The 19,386-nt window shown below is 52.8% G+C and overlaps 1 protein-coding gene across 5 annotated transcripts in view; it reads left to right on the forward strand.

Moving 5' to 3' along the window:
- Positions 1–19,386, forward strand: part of BCL11B (BCL11 transcription factor B) — a 92,165-nt gene that overhangs the window by 23,941 nt on the left and 48,838 nt on the right. For 2 of the 5 annotated variants that reach the window (XM_081829964.1, XM_081829965.1), the window contains exon 3: positions 16,797–17,009. The exons of 2 other annotated variants lie outside the window; for them this stretch is intronic. In XM_081829964.1, the coding sequence (XP_081686090.1) occupies positions 16,797–17,009 (213 nt within the window). Of the gene's footprint in view, positions 1–674; positions 1,492–16,796; positions 17,010–19,386 lie in introns of those variants that run through there. One more of the 5 variants, XM_081829966.1, reaches the window with a different exon arrangement.

Here is a 19,386-nt window from a genome sequence, read left to right on the forward strand (position 1 = left end):
CGCCCAGCCCAGGACAGCCAGCTAGTTCTCCAGGCCAAGGCAATATTTGATCAGGGCTGTTGACTCCAGGGGGCTGAGTACCCGCACAGCTTCCCTTGCCTTAAGGCTGCAAGTGTGGACACAGCCTTAGATGCAAGCAGATAAATCCAGACTCAAAGGTGCACAGGTGCGTGGGTCAGCGCCCACCCAAGATGAATCCCCACGAACAGAGCCTTGCCACCTGACAGCCCCAGTGCCTACACTGTGACCAAGTTCCAGTGAGGACATCTGTCCAACGTGGCAGTGTCCAGGGTGCACAATTCTTCTTTCCTGACTTCAGGTACCAAAGGAATCCTTGAAAGTAATGGAGAAAGCACTGACTTTGTTTTAGAGACTTTTCCGGGCAGAGCATGGCATCTGGGGAGTGTAGTCCCCCAGCTGAGTTCTGGGGGTCCTCCCTTGAGGCTGGGGGCCACGGAATGCCTGTCTCGGGCTCTGTGTCTAGCAACCATCTAGGGTTCTTTGTTTCCCTTAAGGAGAAACAGGACAAACCTTTGATGACCCCTTCCCACCCCAGCAACTGGTAAAAGGTTTGAGGTTGGTAGACCCCACAAAACTAAGTTCTCCAAAGGAGCCAGAGTGGATTCTTTCCCCCTCCCACCAAGAGTTCAAAGCCAGCCAATTAAGAAACCTAAACAGTGTGGTCTTCTCCTTGCATCATTGACATCATTGGCTTGTAAAACTTTCCCTCCAAAGGAGGCGCCTTTATTCGCTGGGAAAAAGTAGTATGTAATTTTCCTGACCTGGCCTTTGCTTTGGAGGGGAAGGAAAAGAGAGAGAACTCATTTCCAGAAACAAACGGGGCCCAAGACAGCAAACAAGTTCCACACTCTGGGGTCGGGGCCTTGCCGGCGGCAGCACAGAATCCCGGACACTGAAAATGGCGTTTTGTGGGGATGCGAGACCGGGGGCCTGCCAAGCGCCGAGGGTCTCGGGTCTCAGACGCATTCTAAGACTATGGGGGAGGGGTGGGGAGACGGACATCAAAATCCTCCCAACTCTGAGACTGTACTTCTTCTCCCGCTCGCATGAAACCAGGCGCCACCTGCCTCACCACTAATGCAATCTCCCGTGTGCCCCGACGGTTGCAACTTGCAAGACTCATCTTGCCCCCTTCCGGGATCTCCAGCGACCCTCCCCCTTCCCGGCCTCCTCCCCTCCCCCGCGACGGTGCCACCCCCAGCACATCATCTCCTCCCACGTGGGAGGGGGCAGGGGCAGAACTCCTCCTGCCACGCCCGCCGGGGACTTCAGGCTCCGCCCCCGGGGGCTTCAAGGTTGGGGTCCATAAGTCTCCCCTCACTACCAAGCCCAGGCGCACAGTGGCCTTTTCCAGGGCGTGTGGTGCAGAGCTCAGGTGGGGGCGCAAGGCGGCCCGCACCTCCCGGACCCCGCACGGAAACAGGCGGACACTCAGGCAACTCCGTGATTGCACCGGGGGCCTCCTCTGCGGTCGGTGCCCACCCTCCACCCCGCCGGCTACGGTCCCGCCGAAGGTTCCCAGGCGCTGTTCCCCGGCCTTTGGGCGCGCCTGGTCCCCTCCAGGCAGCCGGCCTCGCCGACTCGCCCGCGGCCTCTCCAGCCTGCGCCCCGGGGCGCGCGGCTAGGCGACCATCCGCCTCGTCTCTCCGGCTCTCCCGGCCCAGGCCCGCCGCGCACGTTGATTGTGTCTTCCTGGGGCGGGAGGGCCGAGGGGGCTCCAGGCCCATGCATAATTCGGGGACTTAATGGGCCAGCTGCTCGGGCGGGGCGGTGAGGGGCGGGCGGAGGCGCAGCTGACCCTGCCCGCGTCTGGCCTCGCCGAAGAGGCGCGCTTCTTTTTTCCTCCCGTGACAGCTCCCCTCCCCCTCTCGGCCCGGGTCCGAGGGGGGCGGGGAGCAGGCGAGTCGTAGGGTTAGCCCAGGGGAGGGGGCTTCCTCTGTGCATTCCTGCAACTTTTGCTTTGGAGGGCGGGAGGCGTGCAGTGAAACGGAGCCTCCCCGGGACCCGGCTCCCGAAGGAGCCGGGGGAGTTGGAATGCAGGTTTCCTCCGAGCATCCTGCAGCCCTCGAATCTTCCCCCCCGCGCCGAGCCCCTTTTCCCCGCCCTCGGCGGCCCCCTGTCGGCCCCCAGCCCCACCGCAGCCCGGCGAGCTCGCCCTTGGCCCCGGGCCAGCCCCCTTCCCTGGCAGCGGGCGGAGATGGATGGAGGCGGAGACCCAAGGTCAAGGGCGGGGAGCCCGCCGGCCTGGGGTCCCTTTGTGCGCTCAGGTCCGCCCCTCCTCCACCCGCCCTCTCCTCCCCGACCCCCAGGCGCGCGACCGCACGAGTGACCTTCCCGGGCGTGGGGAATTGCATTTCAGGACCCCTGAAAACTCCTGCCAGTGGCCCCATCCTCAAAATCAGCGCGCGAGGGGCGGGGCTCCTCGCCTGGTTGGCGTTCCTTCCCGGGCGTTTGTCTTGGGTCCTGGGGGCGCCCTGGGATCCCCTCTTCGCCCCGCCGCGAACGCTCTGAAAGGGTCGCGCCCGACCGAGCCCGGCATCAGCCCACCTTGGCCCGACTGAGCCCGGCAGTTCCCCGGATCCAGGTGAGGCCCGTTTGGAGGGAGCCTCAAAGAGTTCTTTGTGCATTTTGTGTCCATCCTGGGCAAACAGTCCCGTCCCAAAGTGGTTTTCTTTGTAGGTTTTTTTTTTTTTTTTTTCCTCCCGGGGTGGCGGGTGGGGGAGGAGAGGGAGCCTGCTTTTCTAGAGGGAATTCCTGGGGGCTGGGATTTTAAAACACTCAAGAACAAAAGTGTTTTCCCAATTGTGTGGGAATGGAAACCTCTACTAGAGTGGGACACAAAGCCTCGTGGAATTACAGGGAATTAATGTCAGTCCTTCTTCCAGCCCGACTTCTCTTACAATACCCCCCCCAAAGAGAATTTGTATGCAAATGGTCACCTTGCTAGGAGCCTCTCTTTATTTTTGCTTCTTAAAAATTGGCCTCCAGTTGTTTAAAGCACTCCAGCAGACCCTTAAAGACTCAGAAAAGCAGTGGTTGGACGCCCAATGTATTTACCACAAAGCTCTTAAGAAAATGTTCAAACATTTTCCCAAAGCTGTTACTCCAGAAATAAAAATGTATGCTGTTTGCCTGTAGAAGATTAAAAGTTTACCTTCACTGTGACAGCTTTTCTAGGCTAGAATTGGAGCCACGTCTCTATTTTCCATTATTCAGAAATAGGTCTGAACCACACAGAATATATTTGCTGTAACAAGAGTCAAGGTAATTTAAAAAAAATATATACATATTTATGTATGATTTGGGTTGACCCAAATCATAACAGAGTATTGCACTTTCTGTGCTATCAAAGGCTAAAGTATTTTGTAAACAATGCCTTCATGGCATTTAGAGTAAGAGTTGATCTAAAGAAAATCTCAGATTTAGCTAACCCGAAGTTTGAGCAGCTAGCTTTTCTTCTGGAGGAATCTGAAGGCATTTGTCAATTTATTATTATTTTTTGAAAGGCCTATGGAAAAGGTAACAAATTCAACACTTGGGAACTCAGCTGCTGGCAGTCCTGGACAGGAAGGTTTTCATATCTGCCTGAACTTGCTCGTTGATTTCTCAGACGTCCATTTATAACAGTTCTAACAAGATAGAATCTGCCTTTGAATATCTGTAAATACGGGTAAAGATCACAATCCGGCACTCATAATGGTCCAAGACTGGAAAGGCAGATTCTCGTGTTTGATTAATATTTATGTTACCGGATTCCTTTACAGAAAGAACGGTGGATGAAACACTAATTATGTGTGTGTGTTTGAGGGGCCCCTATCCTAGGTCTCTGCAGTTCCTGAAGAGGGATGTCATAAATTTTAGGATTTTTGGAATCAGGGTACTTATGGGGGGAATTGTTCATGTTTGGCTTAAAAGACAGGTAACTGTGGTTGGATGACTTAATGTCTATGACATGGAAAAGGAGGAAGCCAACTTTCTTTCTTTCTTTATTTCTTTATTTTGCTTTCTTTATTTTGACGACTCAACAGTAATAAAAATTATGGGGGATTTCTCCCTCTAGTTTTATTAAGGCTTGGGGCAGAGCCTAGGGCAGAGTTGTTTGTCCAGAATCCTCCTCGAAGAGGAGACCCCCCTGGGTGCTCTCGTGCCTTGGGAGGACACACACATCATTTTGTGTCCTAATGGCAGGGTGGGCTGCTTTGCCGTGCGTTGTGGTGTTCTGAGCCACTCGCCTGCAAGGTGCAGGTGACCTGCCTTGCTTTGTTCAGGAGCCACGTGTGGGAGATTTGCTTGGGAATGGGGGATTTTGTCAGCTGGATCATGTTGAAATACCAATGGAATTGTTATCCAGAGGGATCCTGGGGAGGCCTCCTTTGGAGATGCAGTTAAACACCTTCAGTTTTATTACTTTGAGAAATCTAGATTTCCTTGTAGGATTTTTCTAGAAGTTTAGCCTCCCAGACCAGCACCTGAGAGCCCTGGTTAGCCTTCCCATCAATATTTTGTTGCCGCTGGAGCCTTTGGGGCCGCCTCCGTTGCTGAAGCGCCACAATCAAGGTGTTCACACGGTCTCAGATGTGTTTGTTCCTAAACAGCCCCGGGCATGTCTCAGTTTCTTCATCTATAAAATGGGGATATCCAATTGTTTACACTCCTGCCACCGTCCAAATATGAAAACAAACCATTCTGCAGGAGTGAAGTAATTGCTTATTTCAAAGACATCAAAGCATAGACTCATATTGTTCAGTCTACGGGGGCAGGGTGACTAATTTGCAAAAGGGAGAGGAATCAAATAACTACTTGTGTAGCAGGTCATTTTCAATGCAAGGGGGAAGAATCAGGGGATTTAGTGGGGGGGTCCAGGGAGGAGGACTTGAATTTTCAATCTAGTAACCTAATACCAGTAGGAAATACATCTCTCCCGTTCCCGTTCATTTTGGGGGACTGACACTCCACCCCATCCCAGCTCTTTGTTAGTGTGGGGACTGTCACGTGATTCAGAATCTTAATACGGAGTGGGTTTGCTGTTACTCTTGACCCGAACATACCAGAAAAGGTATCTTTACTGACATTTGGTGGCTGGCCCCCCTGGACAGGAGTTGGGCAGAGGAGGTGTAGGCTTGGGGGGGTATGGAGGAATGCATACAGCAGGCTGCCTTTAAGTGCACAGTCTTGTTAGATGCAGATGAGGAAGGAACTCTGTGCAGGCTGGTGAGGAAATTCTCCCTTCTTTTGGCCGCCACCTCTTAAAGCTAACAAAAATGGGCATTTATGCCCCCAGAGTGTGCAGCTGGTGGCTCCGAAATGGCACCTTTGCTGGGGAAATGGGAGGCCTCAACTGTCCTTTTGGGACTCCATCTTACTTTTGTGTTGTTTTTCTTTTGATGAGGCTTGGTTCCTTTTTTCCAGCCAATGCTGAGTGAACCTGAATTAGATTTTTAAAAGGAATAACCCCTGGCAGGGCCCGAAACCTCCGATTTAGTTTTGCTAGTTAGAAAATACAGATGCTTGCTTTATGTATTTGTTTGGTTCACCCTGGCAGGGCCAAAACCTCAGGCTTGAGTTTGGGGGTGGGGGAGTGTGGCACTCTGCCTTCTCCACGGGGGACTTGATAGAGCCCTTGTTCCCTGGCATTAGAGCCCGGGTGGGGTGGGGGGCACAGCAGATCCCCATAGCCTGCGTTGGTGTAGGCAAGGAGCCAGAAGCTGTCTGGTGCTCCTTAATTGAATACAGATCTCAGTCAGTTCCACGTGGCCATGTGAGGATGGGCAGGGAGGGCACTGATACTTTCCCCTCTCCCCCGTGTCTGGACGTGGAAGCTCGGAACCCCCCAACCTGAGGGGCCTTGGTGCCTGTCCCAGCCCCCAGCCCCCAGGGCTTGCAAAAAGTCAAGGGAAGTGGGCAAGGAGATCGCGCGACGCCCATGTAAATACTGTTTGCGTGAGCTGGGTCTTCTATCTTTGTTAGTGGCGGCTCGTTAATTAACCGGCAGATTAGTGTTGCCTTCTTTTGACACATGCGTGTATTTTGGGGCAGAAGATTCTTGTTCTCCTAAAACCAAACGGAACCGTTCAGGAAGTCCTTGTACAGAGCCGCCTTCTTCTTCTCTCTGTCCCCGTTGTTCCCCTGCTCCCTCTTCCTGTCCCCTCCTCCCCACCCTTCCTTCAACCCAAGTGGGCTCCTAGTTGCGTGGAGGACAGACACGTTAAACACAGCTAAATAAATCGTGTTTACGCTTGGCGTTCTTGGTAGTGAAAAATCTGTTGCCTGTTTTTACTTCCTTATTTCTCAGCATTTGCTTCCTACCTGTTTTTGAGCACATGCCCAGAAATAGTAGTTTTGTCAAATGAGGGGATAATGCCAGCCAGCCTCTCTTGCTGCCAAGGAAGCTGCTGGATTTTGCAAAACAGAGTGACGTTTTTTTAGTGACACTGATGTTTTTTTTTTTTCCCTTCCCCCCAAAGAAATTAGGATGTAGAAGAAGAGTATTAAAATGCACTTAGGGAAGGAAAAAAAAAAAAACAAACCCTACACAGTCATCCCCATGGCACAGGGACACGCATTGAGCAGGTTTAGAGATGGGTCTCACTTTTGTTTGCACTTGGCTTCAAGGGCAGGAGGCAGCCTTCAGATGAGGAGAGGCTGCCACGGGTCGGGAGAGCTAGCTGAGTCAGTCTCCTTTCCCTTCAGCCCCAAGACTTAATTTTCTCTGCCATTTTGGATGATTGGTGTAAAGATTTTGCTTCTCTTTTTTTCCCGGTTGGGTCTGTGTGTTTCATTTCGGGGCCTTCTGAGCAGAGCCTTCTCTGTGCTCTTCCTCTGAGGTTATAGTTAGATTCTAGTCCCGATCCGGGTTTGGGGCTTGTTGGGATCCTAGCCCCGCTATCATTGTTTATATAGAAGAGCAGCTAGGGAGACACCTCCCTTCCTCCGTGTCTTTATCCACAGCGTTGTTTGGGGGTGGTATCTGAAAAGTCATTGTCATGATGTGTTGCTGTTTGCTGGGCAGAGGATTACAGCCGAATATAGACAGCAGCTTAAAAAAATATGTATTTTTTTTTAACAGTTTCAAAAACAAAAACAAAAAAAAAAATGACAAACGCCGAGCGCTCCTGCGAGGAGCCTGGGCTTGTCTTATCGGGCAATCTTTGTGGGGTTTCTGCAGTGGGTTCTGTCTGAGGCCCCAGCACCTCGGCTCTGTTTCAAAGACAGCCAAGGGAAAAAAAATTACAACAAAATCAAAGTCCGTGTGTTCCGATTTCCCCCAATTTCTAATGGGAATACCCTGCAATAGAAATGATATTTCCATGGAGGACTGTGCTACTGGTTTCTTTAATTACATTAAATAGCCGTGTAAACCTCAGCTGATGGAAAGCCCTGTTTCGGTGGCAGCAGCACCGGGAGCGTGGCTAGATTGAATCCGAAGGAGCAGCGTTCCCCGTGTTAATGTGCTAACAATCTTTATTCAATTAATCCCGCCAAGTGTTAATTTTTATAAATTTTGTTGTGCACACACTGTACCTCACTGTCGGTGTGTTAGGAGATGAAAATGGATTTCACGTCAAAAACTAAGGAAGAAGGTGACTGTCAGAACTGCTTCCTTAGAAGAAAATTTGTGATGGTAGCCGTCAAAGGCTACCCATGCTGAAAGGGAGGCTCGCAGTATGTATATTACATGCCATCTACGTGCAGAAAACTCCTTAAAGGAGCTACTTTGTTGAAAGTAATTACAGGCCTGCTCAGTGTTTTAGTCAGTGACATTTCAGACTTGGCTTGGAAACATAAAGAGGCCACAGAAAGATTTTGTTCTTATGTGATGTGAGGCAACGAACCTCAGTGTTCTATATGTCCATTACTAGAAGGTAAAAACAATGAAAAAGGAGAGAAAAAAGACTCAGTCAACAACAAAAGCCAGGGGAGAGCCGGATATTTTTATTACGATAGTAGCAATTCCGTTGCATGTAACTCTAGCAATGCAACTAAAACCCCAAAATGCATTTGAACTATAGCAGTGACCCCTTTTCTCAATTTGATCCTTTTCTTTCTCTCTCTTTCTTTATTCCTTTTTCTTTCTTTTTTTTCTTCCTTCCTTCCTTTCTCTTCCTTCCTTCTTTCCTTCCTTCCTTCCTTCCACCTACTGACCAAGTTAAATTTCTTTCCATATAAAAACCAAGAAACCCACCCTGCTGGCCTTTGTGGTTGCACGTTCCCCTACTGGGCAGGTAGGGATTTTATGGTCCCATCTTGATAGAGGTTGATGATGCCCACATCCCTCATAGCCACAACCCCATCTACACCTGGGACTGCTGTCCCTTTTGCCGGCTGCCTCTGGCTTGAGTCCTGGCAATAACCTCCTTCCTGGGCACTCTGTTTTCTTTTTATTGGCTGTGCTGCATTTTTTTCATTCTCAATTCTCTGGGATCCTCAGAGTTCAGACCTCCCCCTTGTATTTACTACGTTGTGCTCCCTGCGCGTGGGGGCTGAGCCAAAGCCAGTGTTGGAGTTTGTGGGGCTTGCAAACCACAACAACCTTCTGAACTCACCAGTTTTTAAACATGTTCTATAGAGGACGAGATTTTTAACAAGTGTCAGGATTCAGTGTTTCCAGGTCATTCCTCAGATGTCAGGCACAGTGGATGCTGATGGGGGGGATAAAGTATCTTTAGTTTAAAACTTACTGTAGGCACCAAATCTGAAGAGTCACCTTGTGTTGTATTTCCCTCACATGACGTGTAGCTTCTGTCCTCATTGTGGTCCATCCCCGTCCCCCACCAGCTCTAAACTAATGCACTCCATGGGGAATGTCCATGGGGACGTGCCTGACGGATGCCTGGCCAAGGTGGTCATGGGAGTCTGGCCACGAAGTGCCTTCTGGGAAAGGGGCGCAGAGTCCTGACCCTAAGTCCCCATGAACTTCAGCTTTTTACTTCAGTTTATAGACTGCGCTTTCTGCCCGCGGTTCTTCCTGAAGTTATGTGCACTATATTGTTAGTGGTTCCTGATGCAACACGATAGAAAATGATTGAAGGATCTTGGATAAATTGTGTTCTAGGACAGAAACTGCAGAAGATTGCAGCGGCTACCCAGCTTCTGATCAGAAAGCTTGAGTCAGGGGAAAAGGGGAAATTTTTCTGCTAGGTATTGGCCAGGTGTTTTTACTGGTGAGAATTCAGAGAATCTGTCAACTCCTGTTTGTCCTTGGCCTCTGTAGATTCCGGGGTATGCATGCAGACATTTGAACGTGTCCACATTGCTGATATTTGCATGTATGTGTGTGTACGCATATATGTATAATCTCTGTATAATAGATGTGCACGTGCACATTTTTCTAACTGGTGAAACACATGGTTTCACCTTCTGTTGTCCCCAGGCCTGCCCATTCCAGGAGGGTGGGCCTCAATATGGTGGACCCTGACTGCTGAGGTCACCCCCAGAGGACTCATCTCTGTGTTCCTGTGTGCGTCCCAAAGCTGTGGTGCATAGGCCTCAACATCCCGGCCAGAGGACAAGTGATTGTGGTTTATTTGCATTCCAGCAGCTGAGAGGGCTCCAGGGATTTCCCTGAATGATGAGCAAAAGAGTTGAAGCTGCACGTTTTCCCCTGCAGATGCCCGCTTAGGGGGTGGACTGGTTAGCCCCGAGCACCTGGTCAGCTTACCCTGAAGAGTTTGCAGAATATGATTCAGACACATCCTTCCTCCTCAGTAGCACCTGACATTTCCTGAGCTTCCTCACTGGGCCTTTTGGAAGGGCCGTAGAAGGTTTTGGAGTTTGTGATGTAACCTCGCCACTCCTTGGCTCCGGGTGCTGCCCCAGAGTACTTCAGCTGCTCGAATTTTGAGGAGATTGTGGTTGGCAGCCATTGAAACAGGTGCTTTTGGACCTGGTGATGGAATGGGCCTGTGTGCCTGTTTGTAACTACAAGATGCAGTGGCCGGGGAGGATGCTCCCTTTCTAAGCCTTGGTGGAAGGAGAGAAACTGGTTTGGGTAGCATTGTGGCGGGGGGGGTGCACAGGCACGATTGTTCCTTTGCCTTGCCTCTCCCCTTTTGGGGATACATTAAATGTGTAACATGCTGGGGAGCAAAAATAGTTGGAGTGGTGATTCACTGTGACAGATCTCAGGAGTGTGCGAAGGGGGAGGCGCCAGGCAGAAGGTGGCCTGTCTCAGGGTGCTGGAAGGGATGTGCTTCTTGCCTTCTTTATGTGGCCAAGCCTTCTTGGTGCCCCGGTGGCCCCAAAGGGTTGTGATGGTGTGTGTGTGGGGGGGTCTCTGGATGGTCACTGGGGAAGTGGCAGTTGGACCGGCCTCAAGCCCACAGATGTTCTTGGAGCCCCTGGCAAGCCCACCCCTCTCCCTGCTGCCTGGCACCCTGCAGTAGCCCTCTCTAGGTCCAGCCATGCCCGGGCAGTGATAAGGGAAGCCAGGCAGGCCTTCTTACCTGCATCAGAGGGAATCTGCACCCTCCGGCCTGTGAAAGGGCTACTGTTGTCAGCAGGAAGCCTGAGTAAAGGCCGGGCTCTGGCTGGAGCTTTGTTTTTATGACCCCTGTGTGATGGCCCTGAAGGATGTCTTTAAACACAGCTGTGCAAACCCTGGTGAGACCTCATTTGCCCTTTTTGTTGCTCCTCTTTTAAAAGACACCACCATGTTCACCCCCAAACTCAAACCCGTTGCAGCAAGGACCTGAGACCGTGAAGGGCGCTCAGACTTGCCTGACTTAGAAGGAGAATCCAGAAGTGGGAGGTGGGACTTGGCAGTCCCAGCTCCCTGCAGAGAATTTCTAGATGCCCCAAATGCTCTGGCGCACTGAACTGAGCCATGCTGCACACCCACCAGCTCTCTTGGCCTGTCTTGGGGACCTGTCCTGACCTTGCAGGTTTTCACGATGACTTAACGGTGTTCACGTATATGCTTGGATTCCCTTTCTGCTTTGTTGTTGTTGTTGTTGTTGTTGATGATGATGTATTTTATAATGAAATGAAAAATAAGTTCTGGCCTTTGCTGGTTACCAGACTTCAGTGATTAAAAACGAAGAAGATGAAATAATACCTGTGGAGCGAGGGAATTTATTTTCTAAGGGCCCCCTCCACCAGACCCGTGCAGTTCTGAAATTGAGTAACAAAGAAGGCTGCTTAGAATCCTTCCCTATTCCTCCTGTCTCAGCCACCCTCCTCCCCCGAAAAGGGGAGAGAGAGAGAGACAAATGGTGGGAAGGCTAGGTCTTGTTGGGTGAGTACCCACTGCCTGTCTCATTTAAGGTGGCACTCTACTTCTTTCAAATAGGAAATTGCCAAAATGGATGTCATCGGCTGCTAATTAGATGTATTTTAACTGCAGGATCATTTTACCAGCTAATACTGTTATTATGTGCTTCAATGTGAACCCATGGTGGAGCTGTTAAAATATGAGTGTGCGGCCCTAGCGCACAGCTAATGAAGCCTGCGGGATTGGTTGGTGCCCTCTCCTCGGTGGCCCTGAAGATGCCCAGGCCAGGCCCCATGCAGAAGTGTGAGGCCCTTCAACTTCTCAAGATGTGTGTGCCCCCTTTATTCCCTGTGGCCACCTTCTTTCTGTGTTTTGACCAGGGCCTAAGTCCAGAAGAGGCTCATCACCTCCTGCCCCGCAGAGATAGCACGCTCCACCGTCTTTGGGCCTTTGGGCCAGCCTAGAAGCAACACATAACTATGAACCGTGATGTGGCAGCCCAGGCCCATATCACTGCCACGCGGCGGGTGCCCCAAAGCAGGCAGGCCTGAACCTCCAGCATGGAGTTTTCAAGTCTGAGCTGGCTTCCCTCCATCCTCTCTCTCTAGCAAACCGGAAAAAGAGTCCTGATTTCCCGTCGGGGTTGGGGGAGGGGGGCTAGAATTGGGATAGATTCTTAAGCACCAAGCAGTGCATCTGACTTCATGCGGTTCCTCTCTCTCTGTCTCTCCCCCCTTCCCCCTTAATACATAGCATTTTTATCATCCTTAAGACAAAGTAGCTGGCAAAATATTTAAGCGATCCGAAAGAAATGTTTTTATTTGCCTGTGTGCGAATTGGGTTATCTGCCGATCTTGTTTATGAAATTTGGGGCTGCCTTTCCAGCAGTCTGTTCGCCTCTCAAATCTTTCCCGGCTCCCATTTCCATATTTCTGCGTGCATGTTCTTTGTTAATCACTTGGCAAGCGCTTATTTGAATATTAAAAATTTCTTTAATCATCAAAGGCAGGAGCACAGTCTCATGAATATTCATATTTTCCCCCCCTCCTCAGACTGGATTCTAGTTCATTACCCTGCAGTAAAAGCCAAACAGCCATCAATCGCCCTCATTACAGGCTCTGGCGTTTTGATTGGCTGCCTCCTGCCCAGAGCTTTTTTTTTTAAATTAATTAATTTATTTTTTTATTTTTTCCTCTTCTCCTATGAGCTGTCTTGTACCTGCCAACAACCAAAAAAAAAAAAAAAAAATCAACAATGCAAGAATACATTTCTCTGGTTGAAAACAACTTTGCAAACTTGTCAAACAGTCCTCGTGGCTTGCTGCTGCTGAAGTGGTCACCAGTCACCAGCACTACCCCCCTACCTCGTAAAAAAAAAAAAAAAGAACGGGGGGGCGGGAAAAGGTGGGGGAGAGAAGAATTAAATAAATAAATAAATAGGGAGAAACTTGAGCCTGAGAGATGAATATTTGTCAAGAGAGTTGACGTAAGTTTCATTTGCATAATGACTTTGTACTTCTGCATTAATAAAATTTGCATATGAAGCCATGTTAATTACTCCTGATCATGCTTTTTGCATTCATGCATAGTAATTTTCTCCGACTTGTGAGAATTAATGTCTTGGCATGGGGGGAGGGGGCGCGGGGATTGTCAGGTTTTCTTGCCAGTGGCCCTCACTCACAAGCGCTCGCTCCCTGTCTGTCTCCCTCCTTGATCTATGACTCATTTTTGCACTATCAGTAGGAGTTCTTGGCTTAAAAAATGTATCAATTGAAAAGCACCAGTAGGGAGAAAAATCTACATCTCCAGTACAGTGTATTCCAGAGCTCCTCTCGCCAGCTAGGAATCCGTAACCCTCCCATGTGGGAGGGGCGCCCGCGGATCCAGCATTGGGAATGGTGCACCTTCCCCTCACCACCAGGCTGGGGCTTTTCCAGGCGCGTTTTTGTGTGTCTACACGCCGCCGGTGGGTGTGGGCGTGCTCTCGGGGTAGTGCGCATGTGTGAGGATGAAGCAGGAACATCTGCAGGGCCCCTCTAGAAGGGAGACAGGTTACAGACACCCTCAGAATGCATGCAGTAAAAACTGCCTTGTACCCTGATTTGGAGCTTAAGAAACATTTTAGGGATCTTATTTTTGGACTTTTTTGTACCTCTTTGTGCAGGAGGCATAGAGCAACATTCTAACCCCTGTGAGCCTCAGTTTTCTCATTCATGGGGGGTTCATAACACCTACTCCTGGACAAGGCTGCTGGCCTTAAATGATATATGTGTTCATTGTTTCTTTTCCCTCATGAAAGCCAACTTCCATGATCAGGATTTGAGCCAGCCAGGGTTTTATTTTTAAGCCACCTGGATCCTGCATAAAGCTGAAATGGCGTCTTGGTGTCCCTCTTCCACATACCTCAGGTGCTGTTCCAATTCCAGAGGGGAACCCACTTAGACCTCAAAAGAAGTAATTTTTAAGAGTGTCTTGCAGGGCTTTGTTGGGTGCCTTCTAGAGTCGAGAACACCCGACAGACGTTCCTTGCCAGGCTGTGGGGAGGGAGCCCCCGAACAGTTCCAGAGTGGAAAATAAATGGATGATAGTGGCCATTCCGTGAGTGTTCACTGGAAGCCAGCCTCTGGCCAGGCTTGTCCTGACCTTCCTTTAAGGGCGGGGCTCTGAGAAAGTGACTCACCCTGAGTCACGTGGCCAGGAAATGGCAGAGGGGATTGGGCCTAGGCCTCAGCTCCAGGCCTGCATCTGAGCTCAGGCTTCCTCTGTGTGTGTCAGTCTGTTGTCACTGGGCCTCAAGGGCTCTGTCGAGCATGTTCTGGATTTCCTGCCTGCACTTGAATGCAGGCGCCCCTTCCTTGAGGATGGGCAAGGGCTGGGAGGTGGCCTGGGATGGGTGCTGAGGCCAGACAGTCCTCACCTTGGACTTTGCCCTTTCAACCACTTTAAGGTGTACAGTTAGTGGTTTTGAGTGTCTTCACAATGTTGTGCAACCATCACCACTGCTGTCTAATTCCAGAACATTCTCTCCACCCCAGGAAGAAACCGCGTCCCTATTAGCCTTCACTTCCCTGCCCCCGGCCCCTGCAACCACTTGTCTACCTTCTGTCTCTGTGGTTTTGCCGACTCTGGACATTTACCGTAGTCACACAGTGGGTGGCTTCTAGCATTGCCTTCTGCTTTTGCTCTAGCTTCAGGAGAGAAGTTCTGGAGTTTCTGGAGTTCACCTGTGGGTTAAGCTGCTGGGGGTGGGGGAGGGATTCCCCAGGGCAGAGGCCTTCTGAGAGCAGCTGGAGTGTCCTCTGTGGGCAGCTTAGGATTAGAAGCCTCTCATTCTTTTTGTCCCCTCCCCTGCCTCCATTGAGCCAGCCCCTGGAACAGGTGGTCTTCGGTGAGGTTGGAATTCTTAGTGGGGCATAGGGAAGCCCCTCCAGAGGGCAGCTTGGCCCCCCAACCCTACCTGAGTTGGGGGATGACTTTGCCTTTAAAGACTCTGGCCTAAGCCTGACCTTTCCAGAAGGAGAGATGTGTGGCTGGACCTGCCCTTAGATCCTTCCTCCCAGCCTTGGAGACCTAGGTTCTGCTCCCTTTCTGCTTGGGCAGTCCTGAGCACTCCTGTCACTCTTTCTCAGCCATGGTAAATGGTGGTGGCTGTGTCACGGTTTCACCCAGAACCTGGGGGCCTGGATTTGCTCTTTTTCAGTCTCCCATGGCCCGACTGAGCCCAAGGACCCTCCGGCTTCCCTCCACGCCATATGGCCCTTCTTCTCAGCATCCCTGGGCGCCCTGGTCACTCCACACTAGCTGCAGCCCGAGGGGGAAGCATGGCATATCCAGGCTTTGGAGACACAACTCTGTTCAAGTCCCAGGTCTCTGTGAGCCTCGGTATCCCCTATGGGATGGCAGATGGTTTTCTCAGCTGAGTGAGGTATTGGTGGTAGGTGCTCAGCACAAAGCCGTGTCAGGAGCCTTCCACGGTGTGAAGGCAGGTGGATGTAGACAGGACTGAATGTGCAGTGTCCGGTGCTGGGGCAGGGGCTTAGGCGAGGACTGGCCAGGGCAGGCTTCCAGGAGGAGACAGAGACACTCGCCTTGGGTGTCGACTTTACATGGGTCCAGCACTGAGTCTGTGGCTGGAACTGTGTGGGGTCACTGGCCATGCCTCCCTTCTGGGGCTGTCATGGGCTCAGCCACGCCCTGGGCCCCAAGCCTTGCCTCGTGCAAGGTCTTCAGGGACTTTGGCTTCTTGGCAGGGCATTTGCAGGTGTTCTGAAAGGCCCTGGATAACACCCGGTTTGTAGAGGCAGGTGCTGTAGCGAAAGAGCCCTGGTTCTGGAGCCAACGGCCTGGGTTTGGTGGGGCTGCGGTCACGTCATCAGTTTGCTGGTCTGTGCAGTGGGTCTCCCAGGCCCTGTCCCCTGGGTATGTTGGGAGATTCAGGAGGGGGACTGACAGGATCCTGGCCGGAAGTGGGCTTGTGGGGCCTCGTGGCTCTCCTGGGTGGGGGAATCCCTTGTGGGGCCCCGAAGTGGGCAGACCCCCGCCCTGCAGGCCCGTGTGGGGTGGTGAGCGGCGTCGGGTGGCCTCCTTGGCAGAGCCGGCCGGGGGCCCAGCTGCCCTCGTCTTGTTGGTGTTTTCTTTTTGTCTCTCTGATGCTTCCCCGCTCAATTATTTACCCAGGGAATTTGGGCTTCTTCACTTGTGGTTTTGGCAAGGGCTTCACACAGATTTTTGCCCTGGTGGTCTCTTAGCCATTTAAGATAAACGGCCAAATCAAACGCAGGCCTTGCCGGGGAGTCGAGGCGGGCCATGGGTCTGGGCGGAGGCAAGAGAGCTCCTGGCCCTGCATCCTGGCTGTCAGTTGGGGGAGGTGCCCCCAGCTGGCCCGAGGCGTGAAGAGGGGTGCTGGGCAGTGCCAGGGTTTTCTTGGGGTGGTTTGGGGGGGCGTTTAAAGCCTTCCGAAAGGCCTTGGGGCTTGTGTGCTGTGTGCTTGATGCTCAGGTTGCTGAGGAGGACTGTGGGCTGGAGAGAGACACCAGCTGGCCGTCCGCCAGGCCCGCAGGTTAACCGGTGCCCAGGTGCTCAGAGGTAGATTGAGGTGTCCAAGGCCTGTACCAACAGCCCACCTGATAGAGCAGACAGTGGTGGCTTGGAGCCTCCCAGCTCCTCCAGAGGGGGGTGGCCCAGGTTTTTGGGAATGAATCCCCAAAGGGAGCCAGCTCCGGAACACTCCAGAAGCCTCCAGGTTGGCGGGTGGGGGGCTTCCTGGGTTCAAGGGTCCTGACAACCTCTTTTGGCCCCGCCCCCCCAGGGATGGGAGTCTGGTCCCAAGACAGCCCATCCTGGCAGCTGTGGAAGGAGGACCCCATGAGACCCCCCACCCACTTCCCTGGCCTCTTGCCCCCTGCCTGTGCCCGGTCACCTTCCCTGCAGGGCCTGGCACCCCGGGGCCTCCCACTCTGGAAGGGTGGCCTGCAGCCCTCTCTGCCCCGGGCCCCTGCCCCACACCCCGGGTCCCTTGTACGGTCCAGGGCCCGACTGACCAGTCTTTTTTATTGTTTTTTCTCCAGGGCCGTGCAGGCCTGCCCAGCTGCCAGCGACGGCCCCCATAGCTGCCTCCTCCCACCCTCACTCATCCGTGATCACTCCACCTCTGCGCACCCTGGGCGCTCTGCCGCCCTGCTTCCCCCTGCCGTGCTGCAGCGCGCGCCCAGTCTCGGGTGACGGGACTCAGGGTGAGGGTCAGACGGAGGCTCCCTTTGGATGCCAGTGTCAGTTGTCAGGTAACAGACGGCCGCGGTCGGTGGGGGGGGTGGGCTCCCAGGGATGGCGGGGTGTGCCCTGGGCCGAGCTGGCGGCTGCCTCTCCCAGGTGGGCCGGGCAAGGTGGGGCCCCAGGGAGGATGTGCAGTCCCACCCCTAAAGGCATTTTGCGGGGGCACAGGGGGAGTGGTGAAGCACATCAATGTGCCCCGTCCCCATCGGTCAGGAGGTCCTCCGACGCCTCCGCCCGTTCTGAGTGTCTCACTCCCAGAATGCATTTCTCCAGCTTCCAAATTTCATCTCTTTGGGCTGTTTAGCTAAAGCTTAATTGGATAACACTTAACATCTGAGGTTTTCTTCTGCTCTCGCCACTGCCACCCCCCCCACCCCAGTCACTGCCCCCCTTCCTGACGACAGCACTGGGGGGAAGACTCCCTGGTCGTCTGTGCACATCGCCGGAGCCATCCAAAATGCTGAGTTTCTCTTTGCCAGAATGTGTTGCCTATTAACTTTGAGACAAAAAAGTCACTCTGAAGGAGCCTTTGAGCTGTGGCCGTGGGAGGGGGTGAAGCCTTGCCTGTGGGGTGGGGCCATGCACCTCCCTGCTGTGTGCCTCTCTGCAGGTCTGTGTGGCTGCCCATCGTACAGATGGGCAGACGGGCAGCCTCAGCACAGCGCCCCCCACCTCTCTTCCCAAACACAACCCAAACTCCTGCTGTGGCCTGGGGTCCCTGGAATTTGTGGGCACAGGCCTCTCCTGCTCAGGGCCTGGTGCCAGGATGCTGACACAGACACAGGTGGTGGTGAGCGCCCTGAGGCCTGGTTTCCGGGCAGGGGCCAGGAAAGGGGTTGGGGGGGCGTTGCCGAGCTGGGGTCAATTCAGTTTGTCCCAGCTTTGTCACCAGGCACGTTGCAGGCTTTCTCTTGATTTGGGTAGTGAAGGGAAAACTGTCTTTCTGAGACAGGTTTTGCTTCAATTGAAGCTGTCCCAAGGGATGGTCCCTGGTGGAGCCCTAGCTCCAGGGGCAAGAGCCTCCTAGGCCTTCCTGCCGGTCGGGTGGCCTGCGGCCTTCAGCAGCTCCTGCTGTGGGGTATGGTGGCCTTGTAGGTACTGGGCTAATGCAGTGAATGCACAAAGCAAAGACTAAAATTGTCCAGGAAGGCGTTGGCTCCACGGGCAAATCGGCCGACTCCCTGCCCTAGGCCCCCCGAGCGCCCCGGGGGATTGGGGCTCCCATCCCAGCTCTGTAGGGCTGCGCTGTGATCTCTGCTTGCTGAGCGAGGGATGCCTGCTTCGTCCGGGTGCTTGCCCCGCTCTCGTGGCTTCCTGTAATTAGTGCGGCAGCCCCTGCAGCCACGCGGGGAGTCGCGCTATCAAAGATCAGCCTGAGTGTTTCTGACTAGACTCGGTCAAGTTCCGTGGTACAGAAACATGATTTCCCTGGCAGAGGTGCGCCCGGGGCTTCACTTAACCCTCTGTTGGCTCTGGTAGCAACACGTCCTCCCACGCTTGCCCTCAGCCACAGTGCCACCCCCTTCCTTCAAGGGACCACGTGTGGAGGGCCTACTGTGTGCGGGATTGCACTGGGCCTTTTGTGTGCATTCTTGAATTTAATCCCCATAGTGACCTTCGGAGGTAGGTTCTCTTCTCTCCACTTTCCAGATGAGAAAGTGAGGCTCGGAGATGTGGAGTTCTCATAGCCCACGTTCAATCACTCTTTTAGGAAAAGCCCTTTCTTGGGCACCTCATTTGTAGGCGCTGTGCAAACCAAGGTGGAGTCAGGCACAGCAGGTCCGGCCCTGCTGCAGCTTGCAGGGGTGGAGATGGGGAGCGTGGGAATGGGGACCTGCAGAGAGGACTCTTGGAAGGGGGCGGAGGGGCAGAGGTGGGATTTGACCCTGGCTGGTCATCCAGAACCTGCTTCATCTCTGACATTGGTTCATCTGGCTTAGAGGCCCTCTTGGATTTTAGAACTTGATGCCATGAGGGCTTAGAGTCCTCGAGCAGCCCCCAAACTGATGTCAGTGTCCAGGGAGGGGAGCGAGGCAGGGTGGGCTCTGTTCCTGGGGTCTCTGGGACCACCCTTCCCGACCCTCCTCGGAGGCCTGCTCTTGGGCCTCTGACGCTTGGCCGTGATTTCCAGCACTGTCCTCTTTCACTGTTGGATCCCCGCTAATTAGCCTGCTCGAGGTTGTCCCTCCATACTTTCTGATCAGTTTCAGTACCTGAAAATATCCTGTTCCGGAGGTTTTTGTCCCTTTGTGGCTTCTGTCCCTGGCACTGGGCTGTTTGCTGAAGTGTTTTTAGTGCCTGTTTAATTAGTAGTTGGAATGGAGTCATTAAATTCACAGTAACCCGTTAGGAAGAAGCAGCCCTCTGTAAAGACGGAGAGGGGCC

The sequence above is a fragment of the Leptonychotes weddellii genome, chromosome 9 (assembly GCF_054177405.1).
Source record: "Leptonychotes weddellii isolate Sample4059 chromosome 9, ASM5417740v2, whole genome shotgun sequence".
Taxonomy (NCBI): Eukaryota; Metazoa; Chordata; class Mammalia; order Carnivora; family Phocidae; genus Leptonychotes; species Leptonychotes weddellii.